Genomic DNA, 25,925 nt, shown 5'->3' on the forward strand with positions numbered 1-25,925 from the left:
CCTTCATCAGGGGTGAGTGTGTGTGTGTGTGCACAACTGACCTCCAGAACGCCCCACGCTACCTTAAAACACTTACAGTGTGTCTTTTATTTTTAGAAAAGCACATTAAACCGAAACCTCCCCCTATTCACCCTTCAGCGACAGCTTACTAGAGAAAGAGCCCATAAATGCTTTCAGATTAGCTCTGAAATACACCGTAAAAATCTGTTTGTTTTCAGGTGCTGTGTTTGAACTATGAAATTAAGCCATCAACGTCTCAATACACACACACACACACACACACACACACACACACACATTTATCTATTTCTTACCCTGCTGAAAGACTCGAAGCAAAGCCCTCATGGCAATCTCTGTACACATTACACTGCACAGTTCACTTTCAGGAGGACTTAATGACATAATGAGTCCACTTAAGCAAAAAAAAAGAGCAGAAGAAAAGAGAAATTCTCTGAATCTGTCTGAATGTTGTTCTTCAGAGAGCGGCTGCTGTAATGACAGTGCTCGACCTGCACACAAACATCCAGCTTCATTGAACTCTCAACAATGGCATGAAATGTGTGTGTGTGTGTGTGTGTGTGTGTGTTTTGTGTGCTTACTTTATTGAAGTTTCTGTGAAAAGTAAAGAAGCCAGTAGCATGTATTGTAGCCCTCTACTGTTATTGAGTCAAAATAACTAATAGCTCAACAACACAGTGTCTTTATTTTATTTTGAGTTCTGTAGCTCCACCCACACTGACATCTTATTGGTCTAGAATCAATTCACTTCACAATAATATAAAACAGGGCGAGGCAGTGGAGCAGTAGGTAGTGCTGTCGCCTCACAGCAAGAAGATCGCTGGGTCGCTGGTTCGATCCTCGGCTCAGTTGACGTTTCTGTGTGGAGTTTGCATGTTCTCCCTGCATTCGCGTGGGTTTCCTCCGGGTGCTCCGGTTTCCCCCACAGTCCAAAGACATGCGGTACAGGTGATTTGGCTAGGCTAAATTGTCGGTAGTGTGTGTGTGTGTGTGTGTGTGAATGATTCCCAGAGATGGGTTGCGGCTGGAAGAGAATCCGCTGTGTAAAAATGTGCTGGATAAGTTTGCAGTTCATTCCGCTGTGGTGACCCCGGATTAATAAAGGGACTAAGCCAACAAGAAAATGAATGAATGAATAATATAAAACATCGGCTGCAGTTTAGTTACCTCAAGCTTTTTCTCTTTCTCTGGAAAGCTGGAAGTTGGAACTTTAGTTAGTTATTTAGTCTTTATTTATTTCTGCAATTTTATTTCTGCAATTTGAGAAGCATTCATTCATTCATTCATTCATTTATTTTCCTTCAGCTTAGTCTCTATTTCAGAGGTTATGAACCACCACAGCAAAATGAACCGCCAACTATTCTGACATATGTTTAACAAAGCCGATGACCTTCCAATCCAACCCAGTACTCGGAAACACACTCGCATTCATACACACACTCATACACTACGGCCAATTTATTTTCACAATGAGAACATGCAAACTCCACACAAAAATGCCAACTGACCCAGACGAGACTCAAACCAGTGACCTTATTCTTGCCATAAAAAAAAAAAATATATATATATAAAAAGCAAGTGATGCATCAAAGTTTGAGTGAATTAAAATAAATAAATAAATAAATAATATAATATCATGAGGTTGTTCCAGTTTTTGTTTTTGCGAATCCGCGAGAGGCCGCTGTGTGCACGCCATTTGCACCTGCGATGTTCTCACCTGAACCCACCAGAGGCCGCTGTCGAACCCACCCTTCTCCTTCCCTGAACCCAGTCAATTTTACCGATTGATCCACCCACCAGCTTACTTCCCTAAACCCAACCAACAATTAACAAAAGCCGTCCAGAAAAAGAAAAGCCATCGTCTGATTTTTACCATGTTTTCGGATTTTACCACATTTTCACCCTGTTATGAACTTGTTCACTTTATTTTTTGGATTCTGTTTTTGTCTGAGGTAAGCGCTCAGCCAGTAAGTGCTAAAAGGAACTGCGTCATACCGCCCTGTAGCGTTCGCTTAAAAAAATTTGTAGTCATTTGTACCTCCGGCTACATAATTTATGGTCTCCAGAAACATCCGAAATACGTTTCAATGTACGTAATACGTTTTCAGAATGAGCCTGGGTTGGGATGATTTTATGGTCAGTTTCTTTTGACCGCCCCTGTCATTTTAAAGAACATAACAACGGTGAACAAGTCAAGTATAAAAGCCTCCTCCGCTTTGTCAGGTCCGTGACGCGGTGCCAGGCACTCAATCCCCATTCTGGGGACCAGGACATACACACATACACTACGAACAATTTAGCTTACCCATTTCATCTATAGCGCATAACTTTGGACTGTGAAGGAAACCAGAGCACCCGGAGGAAACCCATGCGAACCCACTGTGCCACCATGCCACCCTTTAAATCCTCTTAATGCACAAAAATGAAAACAAATCAAACAACATTCAATTACCTCCCCACTAAACACAAAACATGAGAACATTTAAAAAAACAAACGGCACCCTCCATCACATGTCATGTACATCACATGTACATTGGTCTCAATAGTTTAACAGTCACCACTCAGCGTTAAATTCGACAGTGTCTCTGAGCAAATACAACACAAGTTCTCAAAAAGAAACAAAACCATTCTGGTAAACAGGAGACTAACCGAACAATTTTCCAGCCCGATTTAAATGCACTCCACCAACACGCCAGCAAGTTTTCTAGTGGGTTTGGGTTTGTTTTGTTTTTTCAGCCTTATGATGGCTTGCTTCCCTGATAGTGACAGCTCTTTGAATCTCAGCTTGAGAGTTGACAGTAACTGACCCCAAATGCAAGTAGCACACTTGAAATAAACACACAACATTTTATCTGCTCATTGTAATTGAGATAATGAGGGAATAACAGACACTTAGCCATGGAACAGCTTAGAAGTCAATTATCCAATTATTTTTGGACCCTTAACAAGTGGGAGGCACATATGCAAACACACCGGATTCACCGCACCTTTGCACTCCTAATGAGACCAGTCGGAAAGACAGCGGGGAAAAGAGAACCAAAACATAAAGAAACGCTCACAACAAAACAACAAAAACTCACTAGCTTCAATCAAATAGCATTTATTTTTTATTATTTCTTTCTGAAAAAGATACATAACATTGGCAAAATACCATACAGTCACTAATGAAAGACATGGGGGTATTTTATTATGAGGACTAAAATATTTGATGCAGTTTATTATTTATAATTACAACAGCTGTATTTCCAAGTTTAAGTTTATCTATATTTATCATTTTAAATTATGCATGCAAGAATGTTTGAATCAGTTTGAATGCTTGTTTGTGTGTTTGTTACGTATTATGTTATGTAACAAGCACACTATAATGTTTAACAAACACACAAACAAGCATGTTTTGATATGTGATTTGTCATTGTTGTTCTTTTTATTAAGAAATATATAAATATTTCAATTACTGTAATAAAATAGGATAACAAAACATTTTAAATAAGATCTAAAGCTAATAATTTAACTTATTATGTATTTTCTATAATAACAATAGGTAACTTGATATATTAGCAAAAACTCGCAGGACCTTATCCATTTGACCAGCTGTGCTTTAATATTAATAATAATAGTGAACACAGATGGTGACCAGAAGCTGCACACACACAGGCATCTGACAGTGATGGACAGGAGGTGTAGTGTGAGGAAATCCATTAGCTCATCATGTCCCGTACAGACAGACACTTTCCTCCTCTAATTACCGGCTCTGCTGAGGTAAACACCCTAAGGTGAAGCATTACAAACACCATGTGTTAAACTGGACCACTTTTATTGTAGCATCTTTTTCATTCATAAACATTCTTCGCATTTCATTCAAAAAAATTATTTATTTTATTTTATTTTATTTTTTTTATATAAAATGTTTAATGTTTATTTTATTATTTTATTTTATTTTTATTTCTTTATACATTTTTAAAATTTAAATTAAAATAAATTTTTTTCATTTAAGAAAATTGTATTACTTATATTATTTTATTTCATTTTTATTATTTTTTGTTTTGTTTTATTGTATTTAGTAGTTTTATCATTGTTATGTTATTCATACATTTTTATTGTATTAATGTTTATTTTTATGCTTTTATTTTAACAATTTTTTACATTTAATTTTTTTATTTAATTTTTTTTAAATTTATTTATGAATGTTTATTTTTTATAATTTATTTTATTTTATAAATTATGTGTATTTTATTTTATTCTCTTTTTTAATTTTTTAAAATTTTTATTTTAAATGTAATTTTAGTGATTTTTATTTTCTTTGTTCCTTTTACATTATTATTTTTTGTTTTGTTTTAATAATTTTATATTCTATTTAGTAGTTTTTATTTTAGCAATGTTTATTTAATTTAATTTATTTTATTTCTTTATACATTTTTATTTCTTATTTTATTTCATTTTTAATTGTATTTTATTGGTTTATTTTTATTTTAATATTTATTTCATCAGTTATTTTTTTATTCTATTCTATTTATTATTGTTATTTTTAAGTATTTAATATTATTTTATTTTATACATTTTATTTTTTTATTAAATTTTTTTATATAATTTATTTTCTTTTGTTAATGTTTTTTTATTTAACTTTATCTATTATTTTTTATTTTATTTTATTTTATTTTATTTTAATAATGTTTTTTTATTTTATTCTGATGCTAAATTGCTAAAATCACATTTTATTGTTTGAAACTACAGTTACATTTCTAATCTTGGGATCACAGTTATTTTCAGTTTTTCTTCTTCTTTTTTTGACTATATATTATGAGCCATTGTTTTGTTTTTTTGCTGAATGGAGTGTTTTTCTCCTCTGTTTCTCTTGCCCTTTCTTACATATATCCTTATTTCTCCTTTCCACATTCTCCCTCCTCGGGGTCACATGTGAAGGTTTAACCATGTTCGTCCTTCACACGCACTATTAACTGATTTCACCATTCATTCAGAGCATTTGACGAATTCTCTCAGCTGCACACTCATATTTGTTCTCTTATAATACATCCAGCTATCCATTACCCCCACACCCCCCAACCCTTTCTCTTCAAGAAATCCCCCAAAATCCCCAATTGTAGCCTCTCCTACTGAAAGCCTAACGCGCGCAGTGGACAATTGTTGGCCTCTGTCTCTGTGACCCGTCCCTCACTCACAGGTCAGAGGTCAGACGCTTCTCCAGCAGCACATATTTAATTCATCATCCCATCTGTGTGTGTGTTGATTTTTTTTTCTGCTGTCACAGCACTCATACTTTAGCATGTGTGAATGTATTGATCGTGGCTGATCTGGAAGGGAAAGTGGACATTCGCTCCATATCAATCTGAATCTTGTCCCGTGGCTTGAGAAGGCAGAGTCTTTTCTTTGGCTTTGGCCTCATACGAAGCAGAAGCACTGATTGGCTGGATGTTTCTGACAGTTACATGTGAAAATGTTAAAGAAACAAATATATTAAAAATTGCTATTCGTTTCAATCTCTCCATCCTTCTATAGCATATTCATCCACACATTCATAAATTATACCTTTATCCAATCTCTTTTATATCCATTCATCCATCCACCCATCCATCCAACCTTCCTTCCTTCCTTCCTTCATTCCTTCTAAAGCTAACCCATCCTTCTATACTGTACATTTATCCTTCCATCCATTCTTTTATACCCAAATCTATCTACACCTTTATCCATCCATCTTTTTATATGTATGTACATTCATCCATCCATATATTTCTATATAGATCCATTTGTTTATCCATCCATCCATCCATCCATCCATCCATCATTTTAGTTATACCCATCCTTCTATACATTTTTCCTTCCATCCATTCTTTTATACCTATATTCATGTACACCTTTATCCATCAATCCATCCATCAATCCTTCTAAATGTATATACGTCCATTCATCTATCCTTCCATCCATATACATCTATATTTATCCATCTGCTCATCCACCCATTCATTCATTCCTTCCTTCCTTCCTTCCTAAGCTATACCCATCATTCAATAACTTCTATCCATTATTTTATACACATATTCATCTACACTTTTATCCATCCATCCATCCATCCATCCATCCATCCATCCATCCATCCTTCTATACGTATATACATCTGTCCGTCCATCCATCCATCCATCCATCCATCCATCCATCCATCCATCCATCCATCCATCCATCCATCCATCCATCCATACATATATTCCTATTTTCATCCATCCGTCCATCCATCCAAATGTGCACCTGTATCCATCCATCCATCCATTCATCCATCCTACTATATCTACAGTATGTCCACTCATTCATCCATCAATCAATCCTTCTATACCTATATCCATCCATCCTTTTATGCCAACATCTATTCATCCATCTGTCCGTCTGTCCGTTCCGTTTTTCCATCTTTTCGTCCTTCCATCCTTTCATCCTTCCGTCTTTCCATTCTTTCATCCTTCCATCCTTCTATACCTATATACATCCATCCATCATTCTACACCTATATTCTTCCATCCATTCATAAATACCTATATCCATCCAGCCATCTTTTTATACGAGCATCCATTCTTTTATGCATTCATCCATCAATGCATTCTTTTATACCTATTTCCACCTATCCATCCTTCTATAAATATAACTATCCATCAATCATTTAATACCTACATCCATCTTTACTTACCTATATCCACCCATCCGTCCGTCCATCCATCCATCCATCCATCCAAAAAAAAAATTGGTTAAAATTTGAGTCAACTCAAATAAGAAAACAGCAGCTAGTTGCCTTACAATTTTAAGTAGAGCTAACTTTTTAATTTTTACAGTGCATAATTTATAATGTCACAAATATTACTTTTGATCAATTTATTAATTAATTAATTTATTTATTTATTTATTTGTTTGTTTGTTTGTTTGTTTGTTTATTTTTTACTTGTTTTTTAGCCTCGTGATTCTCTTCATTGGTTTTTCTGTATGTGCCAATTGAGCTGGCTGGTCTGCTGTTATTAAAAAAAAAAAAAATTGTGTGTTAGATTAAAAAGGCCCTAATTGAGGTCTACCCTGTCTTTTTTGCTCTTCTGTTCCTCTGAATGCATTTTAGCCCGCCATTCCCCTCACTGACAAGCTTAACAAGGATGGTCACTATCTTTTGCTGTTTTCTCTACGCTCAATCACATTCGTCCATCTGCCTGCATCTTTTCAGATGCTCTTTGCTCAATTTCCTCTTTATTCAGGTTTCATTTCCCCCTCTTATTTTTAATCTCATCCATTCATACTTGCTCAGATAGACTGTTTCTCAATTCTACATTTGTTTGAATTGGCATCATTTTCAAGTTAAATCATCTAGGCATATTTCGTTATATGCTATATTTACAAGCTTGTGATTAGTTACTCTTTCATATAGGTCTTATGTTCATTAACGCTGCTTTTACACATAGTAAAAGCTTTAATAGTGTGTAAAATATTATTATAGAAATTACAAAAAAAAGTAATTTTCTGTTGGAATACATTTTAAAATGTGCTTATTGTCTGAGTATTTAAGGATAGTCATTTGGTGTTTGTTAAATATTTATTAAATAAATAAATAGATAAATAAATAAACGAATAAACAAGCAAACAAGCAAACAAGCAAACAAACAAATAAATAAATAAATAAATAAATAAATAAATAAATAAATAAATAAATGAACAAGCAAATAAATAAATAAATATCAAACAATCAAATAAATAAATAAACAAACAACAAATTCTATATTTTTCTATAATAATATACTTTAAAAACTTGACGTGTATTTTTTTTCCTTTTAAAGCAAAAATCTTTAATGATGATTTGCTCGAAATAGTTCTTACAAATATCAAAAATTAAAACTATGTGTAAGTGTAAATACTATTTTTTCCACACCATTTAATTAATATAAATGTCAAAAGAAAAGCTTATAGTGGAAATCCAAATGTAGATTTGTAAAGTGTTATATCTTTCATTTTTGATTAGTTCAATACCTATATAATCATTCATTCATAATTATAGTATATACCAGGGGTCACCAATCTCGTTCCTGGAGGTCCACTGCCCTGCAGAGTTTAGCTCCAACTTGCCTCAACACACCTCCCTGGGTTTTTCAATTATACCTAGTAAGACCTTGATTAGCTTGTTCAGGGGTGTTTGATTAGGGTTGGAGCTAAAATAATAAAATAAAATAAAAAATTAAATTTAATTAATTAATTTGAATAAAAAACAAGATTATTTTGCTTATTTTGCTTTGCTTAATATATTAATGTGTATGCAGTATAATATAATATAATATAATATAATATAATATAATATAATATAATATAATATAATATAATATAATATAATATAATATAATATAATACAGCATTTGGTAGATTTCTGTCTCACCAATGAATAAGCAGCTTGTTCTTCAGTCCTCCAATGAGCCTGAGGATGTTGCTGCTGTCTGTTGCAGAATCACATTTGAGAAGTCCAGACGTTTATTGATGTCTAAGAGCAGATATTGTACAGACGCCGCATATTTCCTCAGGGATTTCCACTCTCTCTTTTATAATCAAATCTGTCAGGAGGAAAAGACAGAAAAGAAGAAAAAAACACAGCTTGCAGACATGCAGAGAATCTTTCGTAGGTCAGGATATATTTCATCTCTTTTTCTTTTCTCAACTGTGTTCATATTAGCTTTTCCACTTTAAAGAGACGTGGTTCTTTGTCCTGTTACTTTAAGTTAAGGTGTCTCGCAAATGTTTTTCGATGAATTTATACAATGGAGCCTTTTCACAATACAGTTATGACACGTTTGATGGTCATCAGCATTCAGAACCCTTGTTTTAAACATTTAGATTTTTATTTTAAGTGTATGTACATGTATAAAGCTATACTTTGTGTTCTATCATCTTTGCATCAAATTAAAATAAGTTACAAGAAAAAAAAAGTTGTACTTTCCCAATGTAAATGTAAAGTTGGTAACATGGAGGTGAAGTTCCAGATGCAGCTTTATTTAGGCAAAGGAATAGTCAGACAGGCAGGTTCAACAGGAGCAAACAGTACAACATGGGTAATCCAATACAGTAAAACATTGAAAGGCAAGACAAGGAAAAAACACTAAGAACTTCTCACAACAGAGGAAACATAGAGGAGGACAACAACAACAACAACAACAACAACATCAACAACACAACAGAGGAAACATGGAGGAGGAAATAACAACAACAACAGAGGAAACATGGATAAGAAAAGTGGTCAGGCGCCACAATTTGCTTTCACCAGACCTGAGATCTCTCTAATACCCACATATCTCTCTGAATGGTGGAGGACACAATATAAAAACCATAGGAGCTTCACTGACGACCCTTTCCCTACACCTCAAAATAATTTTAAAGTTGGGCAAACTTCACATATTAGACCTTACTTTCCTAATTAAATAATAAAAAAATCAAGATGTGATTATATTTTATTTTGGTAAAACAAGTGTAATCTAGAGCAGTGTTTCTCAACTGGTGGGTCGCAACCCAAAAGTGGGTCACGGGAACATTGTCAGTGGGTCGCAGTGTGTGTGGTCCAAAAAAAAAAAAAAGTTTAATTTTTTACTTATTTTGACTTTTATTTTGAAATGCTTGCACGGCAACCCTACCATTTGACATGTGAAATTTCATTTATTTATAGCAACAAATATGTCAAAGCGCAAGTACGACCTGAAAATGTAAAGTTTGGATTTACATATATTGACAACAAAAAAAGACTTAAAGCCTCAGTGTGTCATAAGTAGCGAGGTGCTCTCACAAGAGAGCATGAAACCTTCTAAATGAAAATGACATTTAGAAACGAGACAACGTGTTTTATTAACAATTTAGTTTAGTTCATGGTAACTGAACCTTTCCTTACCCTAACCACCGTTTACAGTATTTGTTGTTTTACTTTGTAATATTTCTAAAATTTGATACATTTTGTTAATTGACAGCAATAAAATATTGTTTATTTGTAAGTCTTGGTGATTTTCTTATGATTTATCTGTCACTACTTGTGTATGTTAACAAATAAATACAAATTAATTATAATTCCTAAAATTGTATTATAGTTCCTAAAAATTTGAGTCGCGACTTGATGACCATGTAAAAATGTGGGTCCCATGGCCAAACCAGTTGAGAACCCCTGATCTAGAGGCTTTAGTCTTTAAGCCACTTCTGATACCAAATGATCAACTAGAAGTCAAGTTATTATTTGTAGCTCCTAAAACTTGGATAGGCAACAAGACTTTTGTCAAACAGAATAGTATACGATATTGATTAAATTCAATTCAGCGGAATTTCAATCAATAAATCGATATTAATGTGATAGGTCACCCACATATTAAAATGATGCTATTAATTACTCACCCTCGAGTTGTATTTTAATAAGGTAACTTAAAAAATAATAATAATACATAAATTATGGAGAAATTTAAATTGCATGCAGATATTCAAAACTTCATGTTTATTTATTGTTGCACTGCTATCATTTACGTTTGCACAACCCTGAACACCCAAGCCGTGTGATGTAATTTTTGCAAATGGCAAGCACCAGTTTTATAAGTGTAACTTTAATCTAGTGTGTTTTTAGAGCACACTGGTGTGCAACTTTAAGTTGAACTCAAGGTTAAGTATACTTCTGGGCCCAATTATCAAGAGGAAAGTGAGAGAGGATGTGGCACTGTCTCTTTTCGTGCGCATTAAGAGCACTGTTCTCTAAAGAGTGATGGCCCACACTAGCACTACACAAAGTGCAATCCCTCGCACACTTCAGGACACGGGATGCATGTGTTTGAAAGCCATTTTTTTCTGTGTTAAGTGCTTTGGGTCACTTAAGAACCCATATGGATGCGAGTTTGTGTTTGTAAAGTCTGTCGGCAGTGGGCTTGTAGGTAGTTTTGAGTTAACACTTAGTGACAAGTGGCAGCACGCAAGCTTTTTTTTTTTTTTTTGCTCGCTCCCCTATCGAGGTGTGTGTGAGAATAGATGTTCTCTCTGCATTTTCTGCCTTTAGATCACTTAAGTGGATGTACACGAGAATATCTGCCCTTCTTTCTTGTATATTTAATGTCTTGTTCTCTTTTATATTTGGCAAAAGCGCTGCATATAAAGTACATGCTACACAGCCGAGGCCATTTTCCAGGGGGTGATTTAAGGTGCCTTGTGTCCTGTCCTAAAACCCTCTTTTTTTATATATATATTTTTTATATATATATATAAAGCAGTCTGAGATCTCTTAGTGTTGTGATGTCTAGTCACACAGAGCCAAACTTCTGAGTGCTGGTAAATATCCTGGTTCACTTTGCAATTTAAGGACTGGTGACTCAAACAGGAAGAGATTTAAGGCTGGATTCCATTACAGATTTGTGCTAAACGTATTGTATACTAACTAAGTATATTTGCAAAGGCACATTTGTACTCTATGCAAACTGATCAAGAATAGCAAAGAGCAGCTAATCTACATTACTGCTGATCTAACAGCACCTTGAACAGCAAAAGGAAATTATATTAGTCTCAATCAAGAGCTAAATGCAAAATGTTCATATTGGTTCTGCTTTTCTGATGGAAAATTAAACTGTTATATTAGATTAATTGTATTGTTAAAGTATTGTGTTTGCCTTTCTACTCAAACAAACAAGCAAAAAAAAAAAAAAAAAAAAACCCTACCTAGTTAACCTAATTAACCTAATTAAGCCTTTAAATGTCACTTTAAGCTGTATAGTATGGAATCAGATTGGTCTCAAAAGAAATTGACGCAAAAGACACAATGTACACATGCGTAGCCAAATTCACGTGCATAAAATCAAATTCACGTGCGTAAAATATTTATTTATATTCACAAAAATTTTTCACGTGCACAAAATAAAAATACATTTTCATAAAATACGTTTCACAAATGCAAAACACGATTTGCAAATTTATAAGAGTGTACAAAAAGATTTGAATGTTTAAAACTTGCGAGTTCATCCTGAATGAGAATGTGCAAATCCTCTTTCACGTACGACTCCCCCTAGATACGTGTGTGTGTATTATTGAGTCTTTCCTGCCAGAGTCAGGGCAAGTCGTACCTTTCAGCCAATCAGATGAGAGCTGTAGTCAATGACACCAACTCTGCGCTTCATTTGCGCAGACTGTTTCTCTCCAGTATGCACGTGAATTTGGCTACGCATGTGTACATTGTGTCTTTTGCGTGAATTATTATTGAGTCTAATCTGTCTCCATAGTATAGAAGTGTCTTGAACAATATCTAGTCAAATATTATTTACTGTCATCATGGCAAAGATAAAATAAATCAGTTATTAGAAATTAGTTGTTAATTATGGATGAAAATTAATATTACAATGTCTTAGTTACCTCCCTGACTCATTACTCCTCCTTTCTGCTTCATAGCCATGCTTAGTCAAAGTATCAATATTCATGTTTCGGTTGCACATAAATAATAGCAAACTTGCGTGTGCAAAAGACGCCAAACGTGAATGACCCCTAATGTCTATACACTTGCATAAAGTAAATCTTGTCTTAAAGCTTTTACTGGGGCACTTTTTTTAGTCTCCTCATGCCGCCACCCATATTGCCCATGCCTAAATCTGCCACTGGTTACTAGAGAGCTGTAAATCCTCTGCCCTTTTTTGAAAAGGAGGCGGGGAACAGCCGCTCATTTGCATTTAAAGAGACAAACTAGAATAATAGTTTTGATTCCAACTAAAACGTGGCATTTATAGCAGCGTTTAATATGGAGGTCTGCAAACCGTTATTCAGCAAAGAGCCATGTCCGATTTATATATATTTTTTTATCTAATGCATTTTTTTAAGGAGCCATTTAGGGTGTGTGTGTGTATATAACAAAACCATTTATATATAATCAAAACCTTTATTTATGTTCACGAACAACTCAAAAATAAACAAATATGACGCATTACAATGTACGAAGAAAGGACAAAATTTTAGTTTTGCCGTTTTGCTGTAGAAAATACAATATACATGGAATTGTAATTTTATTTTCAATAGGAAAAGGATTTCTAGTGATGGTTATAATTTTTTAAACTTTAGAACATTATTGAAGAGAGACAGCTGGAGAGCCACATATTTTTGGTCAAGGAGCCACATGTGGCTCCCGAGCCATAGGTTTCCTACCCCTGGTTTAATACATAATCAAACTGGATGAATCTCAGGACACTTGAGTGTAATTGGAAAAGCTGTTGTAGGGTCCAGCCAGTTGGTCCAATGACGGTATCCAATGGTGGATGAAGGTTCACTGCATGTTCGGTCTTTCCAGTGCACAATGTTGATTTATATTAAACTTAACTCATATCTGACTCCAATTTTAGTATGAGATGGTTTAGAATATTAATATGTTTATCCTCGTTTTATCTGACTCCAATGATAAAACATTGAGAAGGTTATTTTGTTTCCTTTCACATTATTTTAGATTATGATTGAATATTCTCTTCAGTTCATCATTTTATGTTATTCTCGTTCATTGGGATCTCTATAACATCCTGAATCTTGTACCGGCCGAGTATACAATTTCTTAAGCACAAGCATGTCAGTCTTGGTCACTAAACAGGGGCGATTGACCGCTATCCTAAAAAGGCAGAACCCTACTTACTCAGATTAGGATATTTTTTATGCGGTCCCCATAGGTCTGCTACCTCCTAAATCAGACAGAGCTATTTAGTCATATAACGATCATTACTATAGAATTAAGCAGACCAGTCGTACCTAAACTAGTAGTAACTTTGAATAATCACTATACTATCTAAATAGTATTATAAGTTTATCGGGTGAAGGACTATCCCCTTAGATATCCTTTTACAGCCTAAGTATACATGAATAAATGCCAATTTGTTAGTCGGAGCTCTAGAGACATCGTGTAGCGTGCCGCAATGCTCCGTCTACCGTGTTCTAGTCCGCTACTAACCTGAACAGGGGCTTGTGGTGCTATGAAATTACCACAATCTACTAAAGATAATAACACGAACTCTGTTTGAATCATTCAAAACATATCAATTTATTAGTCAGGTAAATGTATTATGCCAATTCAATCAGTCAATTCATAAATGATCAATACAAAACATCAAATTATCAAAGATAAATCCAAGATGAAAAGATGCATACCTGACTTTGAAATATACATAACATGGGGCAGACCCCATGTTATGGGCTGATCTGGTTAGGCAGAATCGCCCTGAGTTTTTCTCAAACCTTGCCTTAAGTAATCCAAGAATTCCCTCAAGGAAGGGGGTGTGAACAAAAGGTATTCACACTTAGTGGCACACCCCTCTCAGTGGTTCAATAGATGCCTGAAGTTATATATTTATTGTTCTGATTATGTCTATTTCTGAGAGAATGAGACCATTGTACCAATCGCACTGAGACATTTTAAATGATATCAAACATGATGGTTAAAGTCAGTTTGGTTAATTTAAAACATTGAAATGACCATATGCGTGAGTTGGGGGATGAAGCTGAGTTCAGCAATCTCAGATGCAAATGCAGCAGGAACTGGTTTTTCCCGCATTCCTCCCTGGTGGGTTGTGAAGTCACCAGTCTCTGTTTTCAGCTCATGTTTTGAATTGTCAAAGATATCAGAATATTTGCAATATTTCAATTCTTACACTGTGATAAGTTTAGCACTGGGCTTTTGCGTTTTTTTGGCTTATTCCACATATTGGACGACACACTTAATTGTATTTATGAACACTTTCGTTTGTTCATAAATACAATTGATGTACCGTCTATGTATACTATAAGTCTTTAAAGGAGATTCTGTTGTTGTTTTTAATCAACAGCCTCTCCTGGAAAGTCCTTTTCTCTGTTTTTTGACTTAAGTAGTTCACACCAACATAAAATGACTTTCTATTTTCAGAATACACCATCTTTATATATATAAAAAAAAAAAAAAAACATCACATATTTTATGTAAATCTAAGCCTTTTGATAATACTCATCTATTCTCTTTCAGCAGAAATAGTCTTGGTCCAACAGGTATTCTGTTCACTCTCTCACTTTTTTTCTGCGCTAATGTTTTGGAAAATTTGCAGATGGGATATAAATATGGTAATGGAGTACTACTTTTTTTTTTTTTCTTTTGTGAATAATGACATTGAGATTCCGCAGATCCTTCTGCAGCCCACTGTGTGTGAAGGTTTTCGAAAGAACAGAAGGTTCTGCTATTATTACCTTGAGAGTTCTTATAGTACAGAAGGCCTTGGCTCAGTGGCTTGCTTGTTTGTGTCTCTCATACCGAACATTTGGTTGCTCTAATTACAGCGAAAAACCTTGGGTTTGCTAAGGAGCACACAGGGTCTCTATAGCTGCACTCACATTTATTTTTTTGCCCCATTAAATGAATATAGTACACAAGCACATGCAACAAGTTTTGCATGTCATTGCATTCCAGAGTTTAAGCTTGGTGAGTTCTCACCCGCAAAATCTAATCATGGGATTGCATGAGACCAATAGAAGATCAAAACGTCTTCTTTCTGCATGTACATAAATGTAAAATATGGAGTAGCTGCTCGTTTTATCAATAGCTATGTTTCCATCCAAGGATGCTAAATTAATTTGTGCACATAACTGGAATATTGCATAAAGAATTTGTGAATAATGCAGTGGTTCATACAGTTGCAATCAGAATTATTATACTCCCTGAATTACCCCCACCCCCTGGGTATTTTTTTTCTACAATTTCTGTTTAACGAGGAGAAAATTTTTCAACACATTTCTAAACATAATAGTTTTAATAACACATTTCTAATAACTGATTAATTTTATCTTTGCCATGATGAGAGTACAAAATATTTTACCAGATATTTTTCAAGACACTTCTATACAGCTTAAAGTGACATTTAAAGGCTTAACTAGGTTGATTAGGTTAACTAGGCAGGAAAGGGTAATTAGAAAAGTTATTGTATATTGATGTTTTGTAGACTATCACAAAAATATTGCTTAAAGGGGCTAATAATTTTGACCTTAAAATTGTAAAAAAAAAATAAAAACTGCTTTTATTCTAGCCGAAATAAAATAAATAAAACTTTCTCTAGAATAAAAAAAATATATATATATATATATATATATATATATATATATATATTATCAGACATACTGTGAAAATTTCCTTGCTGTTAAACATAATTTGGGAAATATTTAAAAAAGATAAAACAATTTCAAAGGGGGTTTAATAGATGTAATTGCAACTGTACATTGAGTCAAAGAGAACAAAATTGTCACTTTCTAAAAATCTAGCACTACAAATCACAAAGAAAAATGGAATTTGCTGTGATATGAGAAGCTTTTGTGAGTCTTTTTCTTATTTAAAAATTTGACATTTGGAGACGTGAGAAGCTCTTTTCAAAGCCTCTAGGGGTTGTGTTTTTCAAACAACAGAGTGACTCATGGCTTCACTACCTTAGAATAATCCATCGTTTGGGAAATTAATGATTTAGTGACAAGTGTTTCCCAAAATTATAGTTGCTCTGTAATTTAAACTAGTTATTATGTATTATGTATTACTAGTTATTATGCTTTTTTATATATTTATTATCTGTATTTTGTCCTGTCTCTGTAATTCTGTTGCACTGTAGAAGCTCTGTCACGAAAACAAATTCCTCGTTTGTGCGAACATACCTGGCAATAAAGCTCTTTCTGATTTTGATTCTGATGTAAAACATCTGTAATGGCGCTCTAAACGGTGTAAAGTAACAACTTTTTAGAGAAAATCTGCATTAAAATATTATTTTTGTTTGTTTGTTTTGTACAAATGTTTCCCAGAGATGGGTTGCAGCTGGAAGGGCATCCGCTGCGTAAAACATATGCTGGATAAGTTGGCGGTTCATTTCTCTGTGGCGACCCCGGATTAATAAAGAGACTAATCCAAATAGAAATTGAATTAATGTTTTGAACAAATGATATTGTTTAACAATATCACACATTCATACACACATTTAAAAAAAAATTGGTTTCGGTAAAAACATGCATTTGTTTGCCATATTAATGTTAACAGCTCAAATCAGGCCTATTTTTCTTTTACAAAACATTATAGAGAATGTTCAGTAGTCTATTCTTAAACAAAACCATTTGCAATAGCTAAAGCATGGGATAATCTCAATACCCTATAAATAATGTAAAACTACTTGTATTTATTGGTTGCCATAATTACATTTACATTCAGAAACTATTATTATTATCATCATTATTAATATTTAGCTATAGCTATTTTATTATTATTATTATTTATTTGAAAAGTCTACTTTTACAACTTTGACACTCAAACCCTTGCAGAAATGTAGCAGCTTTTATGCCATACACAGTACAAATGCATTTTAATAGGCTACTAAAAATTTAAACCAATTTATGTATCCTATTTTTTTCACAAGCTTTGGAGATTACAATTGTCAAACTGAAGATTAAACCATTATTCAAAGTGAATGTTGGAACGTTTGAAAGAAATAGGGCATAGAAGACTTAACGGGAATAGAACACAACCTAAAACTAACTACAGCTCTAGATGAGAAGTTGCAACCGCGCAAGTTTGCGACACAGTTTGTGAATGTTCATCGGAACATTCCTTGTTCATTCCTTGTAGAAAGGACTTCTGTATTATATGAGTTTTCATTTTCAGCATGATAATGATCCTTTAATTGCAGGTGAAATCCTATTTAGAGAAAGAAAACAGCTGATGAAATGGAGACAGTCATGAAATGGCCTCCACAGGGTCCAGACCTGAAAATTATAGAGGCAGTATGAGATCACCTAGACAGAAAAAGAAAGATATGACACTCCAAACCTAAAGAAGAACTCTGGAAGGTGCTAAAAGAAGTCTCATGTTACATAGCACATCATTTCAGAAAATGTTAAGACAATTAGAACAAAACAGTTCAAATCATGGTTGTTTTTAATAAAGGGACTTGTTGATTATATATTGTGCCAAAGCCTCAGTCCAACAATGCTGGTGTAGAGCTTAAGACTTTTACACAGTATTGTATATAGCATTTAGAAAATTTGCTATATTGTGAGAAATAGCTACATCAGATATTTCCCCAGTATCATGCAACCCTGCTTCAGAAGTAGTGGGGCAAAATCATTTAAATAATCCGTTTATTGTTTTTATTTATCCATGTACTGTACTGTAGATTGTATTACGGATCCAAATGTGAAGTATTTTGACCTTTTTTTTGTATTATTTGCTATCTTTTACCTCATAAACGGCACAAATATCTCCCGTTGGTCCTATTTGGACGGTCCTGTCTCTTTCTCTTTCTCGGCTGGAGACTGATATGATGAATGATTGTTTATGGGAGCCGTCATGTTGGAGTCCTAACAGCGGTAGGCACTGGGTTTTTGGGGGGCAGAACTGGCTCTCTGTAACTCATGGTCATTAACACAATGCATTAAGTGCTAAACCACCCCCTGCCTCCATCTTTTATGTCTCTATTAAACGACAAATAAAATATGACACGTTTGTACAGCTTCAGTGGAGCTCACCATGGGGAGGTTGGTCAGTCAGTGAATGTTCCAACACAGGAGGCCTGTCATAAAACATTGGCTTTGTGTAGAACTGATACATCCGTTTATTTGGAGATGGAATCAGAATTTCATCAGTCTATAATGGCCATTTTGTAAATAATGAACTTCACAAGAGTGTATTATATTGTCAGGAGCCACAGGTTTAATTTAGTTTTGTTTATGTGGCTTTTAAAAAGATGGTAACCATCAATTTTCATTATAATATATATGTTTTATTGTTCTTTTGAGGGAAAAAAAGTAAATCAACTTTGATTTCTGCATTTGGAATTAACACTAGTATTGTCCATGTTATGTTTGTAGTCTTATTTTTTGTAAGATACAAAGAACATGTTCATCTAATCATACCTCTAGTTAAACTCCTTTAGTATTTATTAATTATTATTAGAATCTATTAAATAAAAACATTTCTGTTGTGTTAAAAACCTTCTATTGTAAAAGCAAGTTTATACTAGTTAACTACTAGTTCATTCATTCATTCGTTCTATTTCATCTGCTTTTCTGGGGCCAGGTCATGGGGGCAGCAATCTTAGGAGAGAACCTAAGACTTCCCTCTCCCCAGACAATTCCTCCAGCTCCTCTGGGGGGATCCTGAGGCGTTCCCAGGCCAGCCGAGAGACATATTCCCTTTAGCGTGTCTTGGGTCTTACCCAAGGCCTTCTCCTGGTGGGACATGTCTGGAACACCTCCATAGGTAGGCATCCAGGAGGCATCCGAAACAGATGCCTGAGCCACCTCAGCTGACTTCTCTCAATGTGGAGGAGCAGCGGCTCTACCCTGAGCTCCTCCCGGGTGACAGAGCTCCTCACCCTATCTATAAGAGTGCACCCTGCCACCCTGCGAAGAAAGCTCATGTAGGTCGCTTGTATTAGAGATCTTGTCCCTTTGGCAATGTCCCAAAGCTCATGACCATAGGTGAGAGTAGGAATGAAGACTGACCGGTAAATTAAGAGCTTTGCATTTCTGCTCAGCTCCTTCTATACTACAGCACATTGGTACATTGACTGCATTACTGCTGCCTATGCACCAATCCGCCTGTCAAACTCACGTTCCATCCTTCTCTCACTCGTGAACAAAACCCTAAGATACTTGATCTCCTCCACCTGTGACTTTCCCCCAACCTGGAGATAGCAAGCCACCTCTTTCCGGTGGAGCACCATGGCCTTGGACTTGGAGGTGCTGATTCTTATTCAAGCCACGTCACACTCTGCAGCAAACCGTCCCAGTGCATGCTGAAGGTCTAGATTCGATAAAGCCAACAGAAAAACATTGTCTGCGAATAACAGAGGTGAAATCTTGTGGTCCCCGAACCAGACCCCCTCCAGCCCAAGGCTGTGCATTGAAGTTCTGTCCATAAAAATTATGAACAAAATTGGTGACAACTAACTAGTAGTTAATTATTTAAATATACTTTAGACAAACTGAAAAAAAAATCTGCATTTTAACATTCTGAATTGTAATATTCAGCAATATACTAGATATATGGCGGTGTATGATAGAGCTGGGCGATTTGACCTAAACTCAAAATCTCGATTTATTGAATATATATTAACTCGAGTACAATTAATGAACGATTATTTTATTGTTTATTGTGCATCATCCTACTTAACCAGAGTAGATCAGACCAGATGTGGCTGCAATTGTCACGGTCGGTTGAGGGTAAAAAAGGAGCGAGGACCCAATTGAAGATAATTAAGGATTTATTATAGAATACAAATAAAACAAAAAGGCAAAAACAAACTACCCCTAAGGGGGAAAACATGAATAAAAGGCAAAAACAAACTTGACAGGGCTGGCAGGAAAAAAATAGGACTGGAAACAACAAGACAGAGAAATATCGACGACGAACTGGCACAGGACAGCAGACATGAGGGGTTTATAAGCTGTAGAAAATTAACACACAAACAGATGAACATAATTAACTAATAAAGGGTTAACAAGGAAGGTGGGACTTGACAATAGATGGGAGAGCGCATGACAGAGACAACACAAGCCATGCACTCACATAAAACAGGACAAGAACATGCAGCCAATGAGAGAACTCATTAACCGCATGTTCATGACAACACAAGCACGACACTGAAGCACACAACAAAAGCACATGACCACAATGTAAACACCGAGCCACGTGCTTTGACAACAGACGCAAGACATGAGCGCACGATAGATAAACACCTTACCGTGCGCTCACACATATGCAACACGCATGCTTCATCTCAGCCTCTACCAAAACCGAAAGCAACTAGACGAAGACGCTGAGAATGAAGCAGCGCAATGCTGACAGAATAACACAAACACAAGTACAAGAGCGCGTTCGTCCGAGGCACGCAGAGCCCGCGTGGCCACATCTAGCGGTAGCGCGCACGCTCTGCGCACACCCACGAAGGCGCGCGCACACGGAGACACACACAATGACAGAAACAAGTGCTCGACCCAAGAAAACTCGAGCCGTGCACAACAGGACAGGACTAGACATGACTAGTGTCCAGACTCTGCCACCAAAACAAGAATTTACATGACCAGAGTGGCAAAACCCTGACATCAATATGGCCAGTCTGCAATAACACTTCCGAAACACTAGCTGGCAGGGGGTTTTTAAGTTCCCCTGTGCCAATTTTTGTAGGGGGTGTTTTGTTTTTACTGAAAGATACCTTAATGTATAAGTAGCTCAAACTCGTCCATTCTGAGGTGAAAACCAGCAAACATGCAAAAACTTTAATCATGAAGTTAACCAAAAACAAAAGTTTCAAACTGGAGCTCCTCCACAAGACTTCACACTTTTAAACACTCGCTGCTCTCCCACAGCTCTCTGTGCCATCCACACTTGTCAACGATATCAAGCCGACCAATCACAGAGCTTACACTACGCATCTTCGCAACGTGTAGATATATTTTTTGAGAAGTACGCGTCAGTATCTGTCTGTCCTGACAAGGGGTATGTGACCAAGCGAAGGCTGCGCCAGACTATACATTTGTGCCTGATGCAGAAGTATAAAACAAGCATGTGACTCCACACGCATTATGTTTGGGAAAGTTATCGGAAAAAACAACCTAGAAAAATTACATCAATTATCGGTTCTGAATGTCAATTTCGATTACTTTTCGATTAATCGCTTAGCCCTAGTATTTGAATATTTCAGTGTCTCACGATTAATTATTCGACAAATAAAATAAAATCTGTATTTTTTTATGAATTAATTTAGACTCATATTGCATTATATTTTACTTTATTTTATTTTATTGTACTTTTATATCTTGTTATATTCATATTTTCATTATATTTTTTTATTTATTCTATTTTTATTTTTACTATTTTTTGTTCTATTATATTCTATTATAATTTATGGCTTTATTTTATTTTCAATTATTTTAAGTTGCTTTACTGTTCTCTTTTTATCTTGTTTTATTTTATTGTTAAAATCTGTATTTTTTTATTATTATTAAATAATTTGACTCATTGGAACAATACATTTTTAATTCTCCTATACTGAAGTCAAGCAACATCTAGGCTTTTTTGTATAGTATGCTGTTAATGCATTTATTTAAATACATATTATGGTATATACAGATATATTTATAATTTATTTGTATATATATATATATATATATATATATATATATATATATATATATATATATTATTATTATTTATTTTTTTTTGACAATTTACGAAAATATTGATAAATAGTATTAATTCATATTAATAAGGTTATTTAAAAAACACTTTTGTCAACACAGTGGTTGTTTTCTTTCAATAGGTATTGAAACTATTAATGAGCTTGTATATTGCATAATATTATATAACATTGTATATAATTATGACGTCTCATATTAGTTACTGATGGACAGATTATTTGTTATCCATATTAAACTGAAAATGGCTATTAAAAATTGTTGCTTGCTTTTGATAGAGTTGAATCCATCCTCTGAATCAAGAAATCATTTTGGAACCAGTTCTCAGGCATCTTTAAGAGCTAGAATTCTTTATTTCTCTGCCATAAACCACTATAACAGCCATACCACTTTCTGAAAGAGAGAGAGAAAGGTTAAGAGCCTGAGATCAGTGTTCATGGACGACTTAATTATTTCCCTTTGGACAGACAGGTTAGGTCTCTTGACCGCTGTTTTAACCCTGTTTACTCTCATCTCAGCTCTGAATTATTCAGCTTGAGAAGAGTCGCATGCGCAGAGGAAGTGAAATACACCCAGCCGTACATACAGGGCTATTTAAAGCCTTGTCATAGATGGGAAATGGATGTTGGATCCTGGAGAGTTCCATTATTGCAACGCTGACGGATGATGGAATACCTTTGTTTTGCTGCTGCTTTTTCTTTTCCTCCTTTTTTTTAGTTTTAAAGTCTCATGTGCCTTTCTGAAAGTGACAGGGTTGGAGGCCTTGTGCTTAGTGCATGTGCTTTGACATATCAAATCATGCTGCTCATGTGGGAAGTGGGAGTTCAAGTCTCATTGCATAATTTCTGAATACCATTTTTCCTTTTTCTCTACATCAGCTATATAGTTGCCATTTAAAAAGGACGAAAACAGCAGAGAAAAAAAAACTTTACTTTTTGCTTTTAATCCAACATTCCCTGTCAGATTTTTTTCTCTCTACTCTCACATTAACCTTCCTGTCGTGTTCGGGTCAAATTTGACCGATTTACAACTTAAATCACTCATAAATATTGTGTTTTACATCTGATTGCCTCAAGGCCTTATGATCTCCTCAGCACTATGCATTTGAACCTGAACATGTGATGATCACCTCTTTCATTGAATTTTAGGTGTTTTAATCAACCTGGTTACACCTGTGGTGTTTCCGGTCAAAAGTGACTGCTATAGGAAATGAATGGGTATCCTGTCTATATTCATCCATCAGACATAAAACATTTCTACACACACTATCCCAAATCACTCACCCACCCACTAACTCACCCACTCACTCACCCACCCACCCACTCACTTACTCACCCACTCACTCACCCACTCACTTACCCATTTCAGACTGAACAATATCTTTTTGCAGGTACACATATCTTTTACGAGCTTATGTGCTGATCCTCCAGCCTGGTCTCACAAGGAAATATAAGTATTTTACATTTTTTTCAGTTTAGTGGCTTGTTCTGTAAGAGGCTGAATTATCATATGCATTTGTTTATATGACAAAACATGTCTTTTTGACTCAAGAAGGTCCATATTGACTCCAAAGGCAGATACTGATAAGATCAGGACCTGGGGCCTCATGTACGAAGACTTGCGTGGAAATCATACTAAAACATTGCGTACGCACAAAGCTGTAAATGTGCGTACGCAGAAAAAAATTCAGATGTATGAAACACTGCGTACACCGATCATGCATATTCTTTTGTACATCTGAATGAATGTGAAACTGAGCGCAACATGCACGAGCACAAAACCCCTCCCTGCCTCCTCCCCCGTATGAATATGCTAATGACTCTACTTTGGCTAAACCCAACGAAAAAGCAATGGCAAAAGCAAGCGAAAACAGAAACTTTGAGCAGAATGTGAATTGGAGGTGCTGCTTTCGGAGGTAGACCGTAGAAGGGCGGTGTTATTTGCAAATTTGTTCTTCGGAATTAACAACAAAAGAAAAAAATAGAGTGAGAGAGTTTAGCTGATGCGGTTAACACAGTTGGGTCTGAACATCGCACCGAGTGAATTAAAAAGAAATAGTGTGATTTATAGGTGTAAAATGTTGCGATACCCTTAACAGTCACAGTGGCACAGCTCAAAAGACGCAAGTCAACATGTTTTGACACGTTCGAGCATGAACTCGGTTCGAATCCAGCGTCTGATGAACTCATTCTTCTTTTTTTCCCCCCGCTACATATCAGATTTTTTCCACTATTTATCACGAGAAAGACAAGTACGAACCTTGAGTCAAAAAGACTCCTTTTTAAAAGGAGGCGTGGCACCCAACCCGTAAACCCAATCATTAGTGGGGAAAAGCAAATTGTATAGAACTGCATGAACAAGATCGTACAAATTCATATGGATTAACTACTAAACCAATAAGTTATGAATTGCCATGAAAGTGTTGGATCCTGATAAAACAGTGTATCACATCTTCACACAGACTAGGTGTCTGTTATGTAGATCCATCTATGTGTATCTTTCCTTTCTTATTTTTGCTTATTTATTTATTTCTCTCTATGGAAAGAAGCACATAGAAGGAATTGTGTTCCCTTTCTTTCTTTCTTTCTTTCTTTCTTTCTTTCTTTCTTTCTGCCAATCTTCATTCAGCCAATCTCTGAGTCTAGCAGCTTAGCAACAATTATTTTATTATATTAGACTGTTATTTCCCGCTCAAAAAATGACCAATAACTAGTACTAGTTCTGTATCCATGCTTACCGTACATACCCTCAGTCTCTATTCCCTATATTAGTATACTTGAAGGACTGAAAATTTGATCACTCAGAACACAGGAAAGGACAGAATTTTGTTTGTGCTTTGCTGGTTTTTAAATCAATCAGATGGATTAAAATTTTAATTTCTTTGGTCAGACCCTGTGATAGTTATTTTTGTTATCTGTCTATTTGTAATGAAGCAAAGTATTTTGATTTCTGTCATCTATTGTTCATTTTGTAATATATTTTCAGCGCCTATTTTTATTTTCATTGCAGTTATTTTATGTCTAATTCTATAACTTCGTGTTAAACACTACTTTGAGACATTGTTCACAGCGAAAGAATGTTTCATAAAAAATTTGGTGTAGAAAATTTTTTTTTTGTGCTAATATAAGGGCTTTTAAAACAGACCGATCAATTTTGACCGGGAACACTAAAGTAAGGGGCATTTTGCGAACATAACAGGAGGGTTAAAGTTCGAGTTGAGTTTAAATTAATTATAGAATCATTATTTGTAGTATATGGAGTCATTTCACAAAACTTTTCACCAATTCCAATGACCACATTTTATTTCTAAAACTGTAAGCTAAGACTATAGCTGCATCCCAAATGGCACACTATACACTATGCACTATGTACTTATGCACTTACAAACTCAACAGCATATGTATGTAGTGTCACCCCAAATGGCACACTAATGTTTTTTTTTTTTTTTTTTTTTACTAAGCGGAAATTCAAACCGTTTCCCTGATGATGTTTGACGGTTGCCTAATCAGTGAAATAAACAACCGAATTATCAAATAATACCTGCCGTGAGTATAAGCGCATTCACTATCGGGGGGCGCTATAATCACTCTCGTAGGAGAATTACGCTTTCACCATCCAAAATAAATAATGTTATTTAACATGTGTGTCCGATAGCTCTGTCCCTTCCGCTAGATAAGCTAACCTGCGGTCGTTGAGTGCTTGAAGTGTCCATCATTACACTCCTAAT

The 25,925-nt window shown here is 35.1% G+C and overlaps 2 protein-coding genes across 4 annotated transcripts in view; both read left to right on the top strand.

The window, feature by feature from the left end:
• Window positions 1-25,925, top strand: part of LOC147846486 (uncharacterized) — a 480,702-nt gene that overhangs the window by 285,436 nt on the left and 169,341 nt on the right. The window lies entirely within an intron of this gene.
• Window positions 1-25,925, top strand: part of ephb1 (EPH receptor B1) — a 561,737-nt gene that overhangs the window by 259,885 nt on the left and 275,927 nt on the right. For all 3 annotated transcript variants that reach the window (XM_087241322.1, XM_087241321.1, XM_087241320.1), the window contains one exon: window positions 1-12. This exon is cut by the window's left edge and continues 53 nt beyond it. In XM_087241322.1, coding sequence (XP_087097448.1) covers window positions 1-12 — 12 coding nt within the window. The remainder of the gene's footprint in view (window positions 13-25,925) is intronic.

Source organism: Danio rerio, chromosome 2 (genome assembly GCF_052040795.2).
Source record: "Danio rerio strain M-AB ecotype USA chromosome 2, GRCz13ab, whole genome shotgun sequence".
Taxonomy (NCBI): domain Eukaryota; kingdom Metazoa; phylum Chordata; class Actinopteri; order Cypriniformes; family Danionidae; genus Danio; species Danio rerio.